Below are 13,021 nucleotides of genomic sequence, written 5' to 3'. Positions count from 1 at the left end.
ATCGCCCAGGATTTTTCTTCTGGGAAGCTGAGGGGTCTCAGAGAAAAGGAAAACAATTCTTATCTCATTTGCTCCTCCTGGGTTGTGCTCATGTGGAATGTGTTTGGAGATTGTTTACCCACAGGTGATTGTTCCATTGGTCTCCAGTGTGAGTTGTTTTCCCTCATTGGCCAACTGAGGCCAAGCTGTGTTGGGACTCTGGAGAGAGTAATGAGTTTCATTATTATCTTTTTAACATTCAGTAAGTATCCTTTCTGTATTCTTTAGTATAGTATTCTTTAATATAATATAATATAATAAAGTGATAAGTTAGCTTTCTGAGAACATGGAGTCAGATGCATCATTGCTGCCTTCGTCGGGAGTGCCTTGAAAATACAATAGCTGGCTTGTTTTTATTTTTTTCTCTTGAAATATAAATGCTGTGACAATTGTTAAAGGAGGAGGTTTACTCTTCATAGTTTTAAATGGAAAGAGGGTAGGTTTAGATTAAGTAGGAGGAAGAAATTCTTCCCTGTGAGGGTGGTGATGCACTCGCACAGGCTGCCCAGAGAAGTTGCCCCATCCCTGGAAGTGCTCCAGGTTGGACGGGCTTGGAGCAACCTGGTTGGTGGGAGGTGTCCCTGCCCATGGCAGGGGGTGGATGATCCCTTTCAACCCAAAGCATTCTACGATTTATGAGTATTTTCCTGATGATTAGGCCACAATGTGGCTTGCTCAATTTAACCACCGCTCTAGGGGTCTTTCTGGTTATTTTACCACTGGCAGATGGCTTTTGAACCAGTATTTTTCTGCCATTGCCTGGGTGATGCTTTTTACAAGATTGTATTTTATAACATGAATTTCTAGATATAATGAAATAACTCATAAACATCTTTGTTCTGAAATGCAGTTCGTACATAATACCTAGAGGAGCTGTGTCATATCTTGTATTTGAGACAAGAAAACAAAAAGTAGGGCAAATTCTTTTATAATACAGGAGTAACAGCATAAATGAAATTTAAAAAAAAAGAGTGGCTGGGGGGAAAAAAAGTAAGGAAATTATCAGAAAACACTGTGTGAAGCCATGGACTAGAATTTCTGATTACAAGGAAGGCAAATGATCATTGTTTATCAGGGAAGTTGGATATGTTTTTGTTTATGACAGTTTGACTGTCATAAAAGGAATATCCTGCTAGGTATTTCCCTTTGGTTTTATACTTCTTCTGCTGAAGTTTTTTAAAAGAATCTGAACATCAAACTTGAGCAATGTGCAATACTGTCAGTGTAGTTACTGCCAAGGAATTCACATGGCTTACATTTTAACATCATTGTAATAAATTGCTTTTTCATGACTGTTAGCCTAGTATTCAAAATACTGAGTTCACGACAAATTTCTAAAACCTTCTGGAAAACACAGGCTGGTCTTGCTAGGTGTAAGGAACCTCCTTGGTAGGCCCAGCAGGACAGTACTAATGTGTGCAGTCAGGCTTTGTCTATGAGCTGTCCTCAATTACACTATCACAGCGGAGGCAGTGAGGGGACAGAGGACAGTAGTAGCCATATCCCGGGAACGTTTGTGATGGGAAGACCAGTATATGCTGAGATTTACCTTAATTAACCAGGAGTCATTTGTTTAAATTCTAGACTTCCTTGCACAGAGATTTGTTTCCTTTGAAATGTGACTCCTGCATGTCTTTCTGTTGCTGTTGGACAGGTGTCTGCTGTGGCTGAGGATCATTTCCCATCAGGGCATCGCTTTGCAGTGAATAACAGTCAATTTGTTTGCCTCTTTTCAAGGCCAGGGTACTGTAAACCAGAAAGAATCTCCTAGGAGTTTTTCAGTGAACGTAGTATGATCACATTCCTGCAGTTTGAATTCTATGCGCACGCTTTTGGGTGAGCCCACACTGATGCTTCAAGCCGCACTGCAATCTGCAGTTTGCAGTCTGGACAGTTTTCTAGGTGACTCTGGGCTGCAAGGCTTACAAACACTTCTAAATGTTTTCTTTGTGATCAGTTTCACATTTCCTAGATCAGAGATCACACAGCAAAAATTAGTCAAGGGTTTCTTATAAAATGTTTTTTTGAACCTTTATTAACAGAAACAGAGACTTTCACTGCCACGGAAACATTTTATGTTAGTACAACATTTGTTCCATATAAACTACAGTAGCTATGAGCTTATGTCCAGCTCTACTGGCAGTTGGAATTGGCTGTCTATGCACGGCTTTCATGGCACCATTTACTAAGAGGAGAATAAAAAACTAATAAACCTGAGAAAATTACTGATTCATTTAAGGGATTAAGGAAGGGTGAAAATGAATGAGAGGACTAATTACATTTTTACAAGATATTTGAAATGTAGGCTATAGTGAATGCATAGGAACATACTGTAATGCAGTAATGAAGTAATGTCGTGCATAAGAATGCACTGTGTGCCTATGGCTGGGCACGGGCAGGCGGTGGCTCCTCGTGGTGCAGGGGGCAGAGCTGTGTGAGATGGGACCCTCACACACAAACACACACACAACTGGGAGCAGTGGGACCCCCCCCCACACACACACACAGAGCTGTGAGCGACTGGACACACAGACACACGCCCCCCACACCCCTGTGTGCAATAGAACCCGCATTTGCACCTGCTCAGTGCCGCACCCAGCCCGCGGGAGGTCTGGAGTGGGCAGTGAGTTTGGAGTGGGCACTGGGTTTGGAGGTTTGGAGTGGGCAGTGAGTTTGGAGGTTTGGAGTGGGCACTGGGTTTGGAGTGGGCAGTGAGTTTGGAGGTTTGGAGTGGGCAGTGAGTGCTGCTGCGGGCGGTTTTGGCTGCATGTCCCCAAAGGGAGCTTTCAAGGTGAGTGTTGAAAGTGCGTTTCGGTAACCTGGTGGTGGAAGCCTGCTGGCTGTACCGCTGCCATTCTGCCGTTTTGTCCATTGGAGTTCCACCTTTTTGGCCACCAGAGTCCCGCCATGCTGGCTGCTGGCGCTGAGGGGAATTGGCACGGGCAGGGTGGACATCCAAAACCACCCATAGCCGTGAGTCTTCTGCTTTGTCGTCTGCTTCAAGTTGTTCTTTGTCTTTTGAAACCTGGGAGCTTTGGTGGCCTTGCTGCTTCAAAGACTAACTTCACACAGCATAAGTTCTAAAACAGCAATCTGTGAGGCAACAACAGAAAACAATATGTTTGGAGGTTTTTTTCTTGACTAACAAAATTTTCTGTGTTGGTTCTTGGAGACAGCGTGGTGCCTGTGGAGGTGAAGGGGTGCGGCTCAGCAGCGGTGAGGGACGGACAGCCCGGTCTGTGGTGGGGTTGGGGTCACTGTTGGGGCTCAGTTTTTACACGTTGTCCTTGAGTTTAAAGCTGTCTGGGATGGGCTGTTACACTAATCCTCTGCTTATCACTTTTTCAAATCCTGTTGAGTGGAAGCAGGACAAGACACTAAACGTCTTTTCCGAAGATTGGAGGGAGCCACTTGGGTTGGAGAGAGATTCCAGGAATACTGCAAGAGAGAATTAACTTCTGATAGGCTTTTGAAGTGGGGTTGGTTGTCTTTCTGAGAAGCTGCTACTTTAAAATAATTCTTTAAACACACATGATGAGTTCTTGTGTGAAGTGGGAGGGCTTGGTGGTTCTATACTACATAGGTTGCCTTAGGCTCTGACTTGCTTTCTTAAGTAAATTTCTTCTTTTAAACTGGGAGATGGACTTGTACTTGCTCTGGGAAGGCTTTCAGAATGCTGGGTTACAGATATTGCCACTGGCAGAATATTGAAAGCTGCATGACCTTTACTGTTGGGGAAGATGAAACAGGAAAGCCTTATAAATATGATTGTCTGGCAAAAGACTTTCAGAAAATGGAAACTATAAATGAGATTGAAATGAAAGCAAGCTTTGAGATAGACCAAGCCTTAGTTACTGAACAACTGGAAAACAATGGTATGGCCAGCTGAAGGTAATTCCCTTTTGATGAAACAATACCCTCTGCTTGCAGACAGGTCCAAGGTTCAGAGCAGACCCTACTAGCTTGGCAGAAAGGGTCCAAAGAGCACTTTTTAGGGTTTAAAATGTAACAAAGTATGGTAATGTAGTGATTCTTATAGGCTGTATGTAAATGGTGTAGGATTTGTGTCTTGTACTAGATTGGTTAGTGAAAATTAGAATATCCAGCTCAGAAGAAGATTTATTGTATTGTAACAGGAACTTCACTCTCTCTTTGGGGCTCCTGTTTCAGGCCTGCTCCGAGCTGTGGCTGGCAGCTCCAGGCAGGGCCCCTGCACCCCAGCCCTTGGCAATGAACCGTGAGTTCCAGACCTGCCTTCAGAGATCTCTCGTCTCCGTCCGTCCCAACCGTCCTACCTACCATCCCTCCTACACTTTATTTTTGTGGGTTTTTTTTTGGTGTGGAATATTTGACTAACAAGTAGTAAGAAAACATAAAAGGATGTATTCATGCATATGTTTGGATCTTGCCTGTGCTTTATGGATGAAAAGACCTGAAATTTTGAGTATTCTATTGACAGTTTATTGTATGTGTTGTATTTCTCTCTTTATTACTGAAGTGCAGGAAATTGAGGGTTTCATGCAGTTTTGAGAACTGTTTGATCCATCCTGATCCTTACTGAGTTCCACTGGTGATAGATGTTGATCAAATCTTGCTACTGCCAGACAGTTAGGTGCAGTTAATTAATTTGTTTATCAGCACTTGTGCGTACCTCATTCCTTCAAGAGCTGTGGATTCTGGCAGGGAGTTGTGATTACTCCTTCTCCTAGTTGTTTTCAGGAATTGGCTAATTGTGCATGACTGGTGTCCTCTTGCTGCATGGGTAACTGCTCTCTGATCTGCCATGTTTTGAGGCTGAGATAAGGAAAAGGAGAAGGTTATGTGATTACAGAATTGGAGTTGCCACTTTATCCTTTTGAAAACCCTGCTTTCTTCTGGTTTAATATACAGCATGCTTCTGGAAAGCCCCCTGGTGCTAACACTTCAGTAAATGGTGCTGAGGGGAAGTATCATCAAGTAGTTCAGCCTTAGAGCTTTCACTTGCTGTTATGTTCAGCCTGTGGAAAGAGCTTTATGCAGGGATCAGAGGCCACTTCACAGTTACTGCAGTGGATTAAGGCTGGGGCTGGTGCAGGTGGGGCATTTTTTGGAGAGACTGTCAGTGAGACACAGGTCACACCTACAGGCAGGATCTGTTTTACTGGAGTCTTGGCTAGCTTGCCAGAACATGAATATAATACAAATACAGTTTGTTCTTGGATGTACCTAGAGCTCAGAGTCTAGAGACGGAATCCTTACCTCAATTCTTCAAATGTAACTGTGACCTAAAGCAGTGAGAGAGAGCTTTGTGTGGCTCTGCATCAGGCCTGACACCTTTATTGAAAAGGAAATGGATTCTGGAATTTTACTGGGCAGAATTCTCCCTTGCATGTGTGCTGTGTTTGTCTCACAGTGTGTGTATTATCTGTTTTCATTTTTGTTGAGACCCAGTTCATCAAGTCAATCTCCTAGATGAACTTGCATGAGATAAGACTTGTCTGAGCACATGGAACTTGAAATAAACCAGTTGCAGTTATGTTGTTAGGAAAAAAACTAACCCTACAACAAAACTCAGCAATCCAGTCTGTGGGTATTTACATATGCTTTATTAATTACACAAGCAGAATATTGGACATGCTTGGTAGGAAACAGTTGAAGTTACATAATACTCTGAGGAGTTTGAACCATCTTAACCAGGTGGTTGGTAACACCTGGAGGGGCAATGATAAGCCTCAGGTGTAGCACGTCGAGCTAATTTTGTCAAATTAGCAGTGGGTTAGGCAGTGATGTAGTACTGCCTAATTCAGCTCTGCAGAAAATGGAAGGAGATGGAGACAGGTAAAATTAAGAACAGTGCAAAAGGAACCGAAAGGAGAGTGAGGAAGCTTGCAGGTGTGTAGTCACCTACTGTAGTTAAATTGGCAGATTCAAGAGTCTTTCTGAAAGAGTGGAAGGTGAAAATCTAAAGGAGGCAGGGAAAGCAGCACAGTGCATGTTAAAGGAATGTTTGAGTAGAGTTTATATTCTCCACAAAAGTAAAAGCTAATAAAAGGTAGGAGTATAACTTTTGACCTGAAGTATAACTATTTGACGTGATTTGGAAAGAAATTAAGTTTTATGGTAGAAAATGAATTGCAGAACAAGCAACATTGTGATACTACTTTACTGCCCACTGGAGGTAAGTTTTAAGTCCACAGGAATGGCTTTTTTCACTATAAACAAATACTGTAGTCTGTGTAAGTTTTATTAAACCCATAAAAATGCACATAGTAATCATAAATGCATATAAAAATGCAGCAATGACTGGAAGACGTACATACATCAGTGTAGCCTTTTCCTTGAAAAAGTATAGAATCATTATTTAATGTTGACCTTTGTAGTTTTTTCATGACTCTTTTTGGTATAAACAGTCATTTTCCTCAAAAGACTTCTTAAGGCTTCATGAATAAAGCTAGTGGTTGAAACTGAGAAAAACTTGTAGAAGATATTTCTGTATACCACAAAATTAGAAGCAGAAAATACATGAGTACAATTTTTAATTTATGGTTTGAAGAAAGCAGGCTAAGAGTTATAATCAGTTTACACTGTGTATGATTTATATTGAAAGCTGTATTGACTGGTGTAATGCTGGAATTCAAATGTTATTCCTCAGCTTAGTGTTCAGTTGTTCTCCTACAAATGATATATCATCTGAATTGTGATTATTCAGGATTAACCTCTACCTCAGTGGATTGATTACTGAGCTGTTTTTGTGTCCATTTGTGCACTGTCCTCCTTAGGCCTTTTTAACCCCTTGCCAGTGCCAGGGAGAATGTTGCACATGTTGACGTGACACTCTGGTTAGTGTTCCTTAGAGGTGTGTATAAGAAATACTCTTGCTTGGTTTTGTGGAAAACCATTAAGTCTTTCTGATCTTTACTATGTGTTAAAGAAAAAAGGCAAAATGAGAGGCTCAGTACTTTAAACTTCCTAAAGACTGTTTTTGAAGTTTTGTGACATACAAGTTCACTTTTTGTGAAAGCTGAAGCATGCTGGTTTTTATTTTGGTAACACTTTCTCGTTATGGCACTAAGAATTTCTGTAGGGTTGTCAGTGGGAGGGATTGCGTTGTCTCAGGGGGTTCTTCTCACTAGGCTAAAAAAAGTCTCAAAGTACAGACTTCAGGCTTACCCTGCAGTGTAGTGAAGGACCTGGGTAACCTTAGGCTAGGCAGAGCTTTGGAGGGTCCTTCCTCAGTGAAACAGTTCCTTGACAGGAGGTATTTAATACGAGGAACAGGAAATCACCAAAAAGAGGAAAGAGAAGCTTTCATGGAATTAACGACTTAGTTATCCTCAGTGATTTACAGCAGAAATATGTTGGGACTTTGGATAAAATAATGAAAAGAAACTGAGCTTCTGTTGGTGGAGCAAAAGGGATCACATCTAGAGAACATGCTGCTTCATTTTGTACAATTTATAGAAGAGGAATTTAGCTAGTTAGCAGACAATCTGTTCCTGAGCAAATACTTATTTTTGGGAGTTAATGGAGTGAATTTGACTGAAAAAATCCTTGGGGGTACATTTAATTCTGGCTGTGCAGTGTGGACAATATATCAGCAAAGCTGTTCTCAACTGCAAATGAAAGAGGTGGTGAGGCAGTGCAGTGATTATTTACTCCTCTACTACTTAAAAATCTCACTTTTGCATTTGACTTTGCATTTTGTTCTCAACCTGGAGTTAAGTCGGAACAGGATTCATTCCTGAACCACTCTATTGCATCCTTAAGTCATGGCTGGAATGTCTCTCCCAAGGATTTCTCTCCCTTTCCAGCAGAATGAACTGTAAGACCCCTCACAGGGAAGAGGCAGTCTTACTTTGCACATGAGCTTCCACTTGCCCCGAGGCTCTTAAGGGACTGGGGACATGTCCCTTTTGTCTACAGAAAGTATCAGAGATAACCTATCATCCTATCAGCAGTACATGGCTTTGGGGAGTCGGCTGTTAAGAATTACCACACTTTTCTGGAAATCCACTGGAAGTAATTAGTGGCTCTCCAGGGTGTTTTGCCAAAATGTGTTTTCTCTTTTGCATTAATACCCAGTTGAAATCATTGGGAAATCTGAGATTGAATGAAGCTTGAGCCTTCATCTTCACTTAAAGCCTCCATCTTCTGCTTGGGGAGAGAACATTAGGGGATCCACAGTGTGAATGCACTTGTGTGAGCATTAACAAGGGAAAAAGCCTTCCACCCCAAGGAAGTTTGGACAACAGAGTGAACTTGTTCATGTATAATGTATCTCTCATGGCCCTTAAGTGCATCTTTCTTTGTCTTTCAGTTGGTTGGTAAAGAGTGGGAACTGAAAAAATCTGGACACGCATTTGCAGTTGTGCTGTCTTCTTGATGCACAAGTCCCATGTAATGTACAAATCAAGGAGAGCAATATGGTTTGTTGAATTATTTTTTTAACCAAGTATATCTGCAATACCCAAATCTTACTCTTCAGCAATTTCTAGCCTGAAAAGTTGTTGGGTCACCGTATTCTAAAGAGAGGAACCCCCTTCACAATACAGAAAGGTAAACCCTCACCCAATAGTAATAACACCTGTTAAAGTGCCTATACAAAGTTGTTTAATAACTTAAAAGCAGGAATAAAAGAAATGTGCATTGGCATATCTTCAGTGTACAGGTGATGGGCATCAAAAAATGCACTCTGCAGTGCCTTCACAGTCTAAAAATCCATGCAGCTAATGAAATATTTTATCTACTGCCAGTGCTGCACTTACATGCTCAGTTCAAAGTCTTATTTTCCCATTGCACCTTAATTAGTGTATTAATTGATGTTGCTAAACCTCATCAAGAATGTTGATTATGTTTTCAAGGAAAACTGCTTTTCAAAGTGTAGCTGCTTTTTTAGTGTCTTAAAAATGTTTGGAGAAAATTGTCATGATTTTTTTTGGTAGAGTTCTGACTTCAACCAGACCCGCCTACAAGAAAGCTTTTTATTTGTCCTGACAAACTTTGTTCTTCAGAAGGACAATTATTTTCTGACTGAGAGCAATCTTGGATTTTCATTTTGCAGTTTTGTTTTTGAACTTGCAGTGTACCTGGGTTTGAAGTCCCCTAGGGGAAGCTAAATTCTTCCACAGAATACAAAAGAAAAGTGATGTGTTTGTGTAGTTTATACTGCTTAGGGGAGAGACTGTGGTGTAATGAAGATTTCTCAGATTGCAAAAACCTTTTAAGATGTGTGTGATACATGACAGTAAGGTCATGTATCAAACACTAGGGCTTGATTTTTTCTTATGGAGTATAGACATTTACTATTGCTGGAACAGCTTATCCTTCTTATTAGCAACATTAAAGCCTCAAAAGAGGTTCACACATACCCTTGCTCCTGCTTGGAAAAATTACACTCAGGTGTTTGCCTCCTTCCATGTGATTTGAATTATTGTGTTTTGGATTTGTGTTAAGAAGATCTCTTCAGGAACTGCTGAGGGAGGTACCAGCAGTGAGTGTGCTGATGGCTGAGACCATGTCAATGACTTCCAGGGATCTGAATTGTCTTTGGCTGGAATAGTTGTGAGCCTCACCACCTACTGCTGAGACTGACTGCATAAGGTACATGTGGACAAGTGCTGCTTCAATGCCAGGAGAAGAAAATTCCACCCATTTTCTCATGGAAACAGAAGCCTTATTAACATGGATCAAAATGAAAGGCAAAGGTCTAAATCTGCTGCTGGCAATGCACTGTAGTACGAACTCCAAATGCACATCCAAAATACAGCATGTGTTTATTCCACAGTAGCCAATACTATTTCGTTTCAGTTAATAGATATTTTTAAGATACCTTATGTAAATATTACAAACCTCTGTTTGCTGTTGTAAAATGGCCTAACGTAAATTCGTAGTGCTTATACCCTTGGTTTGCTGCTTGTGCTTTGAGAATGCTATTCTGAATTGGCCATCAGCAAGGAATGCTTAGAGATGAAGGAGCAGGAGTGGAAGCATAAGATCATAAAGTTGTTCCTCTTTATATTAAAAAAGCCCGTATCGCTGTTGACTTCAAATAAAAAGGAATACTTGTGCATTAAGAGCTCCTTCCTGACCTGAGCACGCTTTGTCAGAGAAGAGCCACACTTTTTTACTCATCTAATCTCCCACATGACATCTAGTAACACAGAATTTGTCCCCAGATGCTGATCTGTTACATTGAGCCATTGGCACCTCTTGGTTTCAAGTTCATTCTCATATTTTGAACAGGGGGTTGGAGTACATGATCTCTGGAAACCTATTTCATCCTAATTTATTATTCTGTGACTGTGACACAGTTTGCATCGAGGACTGTACTTGTACTGAAATGTTGTAACTAGGAAACAGGATAAAAAGTTGCTGTAAACTGTGTCTGCCTTGCTCATCAAGACAGGGAGAAAACTGCTTAGATCAGTTCCTCACTGATAAACAGGAGCTCCATATCACACACGTTTGTACTGGGCTCCAAGAAATGAAAGTGAAGGTTTTTCTGAACCTGCCAAATGAATTTGAAAAACCTGAGGAACCTTGTGGTAAAGAGAAAAAAAAAAAAGTTGCTCAGAGTTTTTGTCCTGGTGGAGTGGCTGGCATTGCCTTTTTATTTTGCCCTTGAAATATTACTGCTTTAAACATAGAAGAGTTCTTCAATCAATAACGTTTGCACTGAGTCCTGTAGAGTTCTTCATTTTACACAGGTGGTGTAGGAAGGAAGTGTGAGTGAACATAGATTTGAATTAGGCATACACAAGCACCTCAGTGACTGATGCAGAGAAATTAAAATACTGAAGCCAGTATGAATTAATTGTTTGGATCAGTAGAGAAAGCCTCTGACCTGTAAAGAGAAGAAAAAGAACTCTTTTTTGTTTGTTTTTTTTTGTTTGTTTGTTTTTTTTTTGTTTGTTTTTTTTTTTTTTGTTTGTTTTGTTTTTGTTTTTGTTTGTTTGGTTTTTTTTTTTGGAGGGGAGTTTAGTGTTTTTTTTTTTTTTTTTTTTTTTTTTTTTTTTTTTTTTTTTTTGTTTTTGTTTGTTTATTTTTTTTGGAGGGGGGAATATCATCTTTTAGGGTTATATTGTGATGATATAATCTGTGGGTAGTTTAAGCTGAAGAGTCAAGAAGGAAAGCATAGAATCAAACCCATTTTTTTTTCAGATACTGCATTAAAAAACCAACCTATGGCAGTTTACTTCAAATAGAAGAGAATACAGTGTTATTGCATTGATGAAAACTGGATTTCTCCAGTCTTAAACATTTTTTTAATGTGGAAAAGATAATATATCACATGGGTAGGGAGCCAGTGAATTGTACCGGAATACCAGGGAAACTTGTACAAAGTATTTTTGTGTAGGCACAGGTGTACATGGAAGGCCATATATTCTAAATATCATCCCCTTCAGAAAGTGTTTCTTAATCTCTTCTGAATTTTCAATAGGAAAAGTAATTTATTTGTCTGTGCACTGACTAATCCTTTTTAATTCCTTCTATCAATTAAGAATAATAAAAGCCTTTGGTGTAGTAGATAATTCTAGTAGTGGTGGTGTCCTAAAATGTTGATAAAGGAAGATTTGCTTTTATTTCATGGCAGCTGAACTGTAGAAGTTGTTCTGTGAGTTTTGTTGTAACTGTGGCTGTCTGTGTTGATATTTGCACCCTGCAGAGGTCTGCTTCTCAGGCAGTTTTTGGTCGGCATTAACATTGGAGTGGTTGTGGCAGTGCAGCTACTTCAGGGAAGGCTGTGGTGGTCAACAATTGTGGAGTAGTTTACAGAAGGACTTGATAATACTGCAGTAGGATAAAAAGATCTACTGGATCCCAGTGTCCCAGCCTCTCTTGTCTTCACCTTTGTCAAACCTGTCTCTTTCTGCCTGGTGGTATTTATTTGCAGTGAGATACTTTTTCCTTCACCCATTTAAACTTGTGGAGCATTGTGGAAGAGATTTTTACTTTAAAGGAAGCTGTATCTCTATGGTGTATGTTATAATAGAAGATAGATTTGTTCTTTCACAGATTTCAAGTTTCCATATATGTTGCCACTGTTGGTTGCACTCCATATGCTGTATGATATGATCATTTCAGTGGAAAACCATACCACTAACTAAAAGAATAATTTGTTGATGGCTCAGGGCAGAAATTACTTTGTGTTTAATTACAGCACATCAAGATAAATTTTATTTGAGATTTAAGGTCTTAAAAGAAAGTTTAAAAGAACAGTGTAAAAGCTGGTTATGGTTTGAAGAGCTCTGTAAAATTAAGGGGCAAGATCACAGGCAATCTGCTGAAACCTTAGGCTCTTACTTTGAAATTTCATCCTATTTTCTAAACACCACTCTGCAGCTGTTACCTGCTGAGCCTAAATTGGGGTGAGGTGGTAAGATTTCTCATCACTGTCACCTCTTTCCACAGCTCTTTTTCCCTCCTGCAGTGTTTCCCTGTTCAAAAACATTCTTTGACAAAATATTTTTCCCCCCAAATGAAGGCTTTCTAGCAAAGATGTTTTTTGGCAGGTTTGAAGTCTGAGCAGCAATACTGGCTTACAAGGCTGATTGCTAATTTAAGTTTGTCTATTTATTTTATTTAAGGTTGCCAATCTTGCTTGTTCGTTGTCAACAAATGAAGATGGAACGAAAATTGTCCAAATGGCAGCAAATCACATTGAGACTTTGTGCCCACAGGTAGGAGGTGTTCGCTCATTCCCACTGTCACCACAGACTAGGGCGTTGCCACACCATGCAGATGTTTCCTTGTGTTCCTTTTGTCTAACTTCACATTCTGTTTACACAGCTCAGCATAGCAAATGGAGACCAAATGATAAATGCAAATACTTAGGTAATCTGTTCATTTGCTCTGTGGTTAACATTGAAATGGTTAATAGTTCTTATTGGCTAGTTCTTAAAAACTGCAATTGCGAAAATGAGCTGCTCTGTTTCTGAAACACCCGATTGAATGAGCAATTGTAATGTGAAAAATTTGGGATCATTTACTCTGAAATAGTTCC

General features: G+C 40.1%; 1 protein-coding gene across 3 annotated transcripts in view; it reads left to right on the top strand.

Moving 5' to 3' along the window:
• CTNNA3 (catenin alpha 3) overlaps window positions 1–13,021 on the top strand; it is a 426,086-nt gene that overhangs the window by 269,361 nt on the left and 143,704 nt on the right. For all 3 annotated transcript variants that reach the window (XM_041427252.1, XM_041427251.1, XM_041427254.1), the window contains one exon: window positions 12,606–12,698. In XM_041427252.1, coding sequence (XP_041283186.1) covers window positions 12,606–12,698 — 93 coding nt within the window. The remainder of the gene's footprint in view (window positions 1–12,605; window positions 12,699–13,021) is intronic.

Source organism: Onychostruthus taczanowskii, unplaced genomic scaffold (genome assembly GCF_017590055.1).
Source record: "Onychostruthus taczanowskii isolate IOZ18803 unplaced genomic scaffold, ASM1759005v1 scaffold98, whole genome shotgun sequence".
NCBI classification, from domain to species: Eukaryota; Metazoa; Chordata; class Aves; order Passeriformes; family Passeridae; genus Onychostruthus; species Onychostruthus taczanowskii.
The sequence above is the reverse complement of the archived record's forward strand: the minus strand, read 5'-3'. Positions and strand labels throughout refer to the sequence as shown.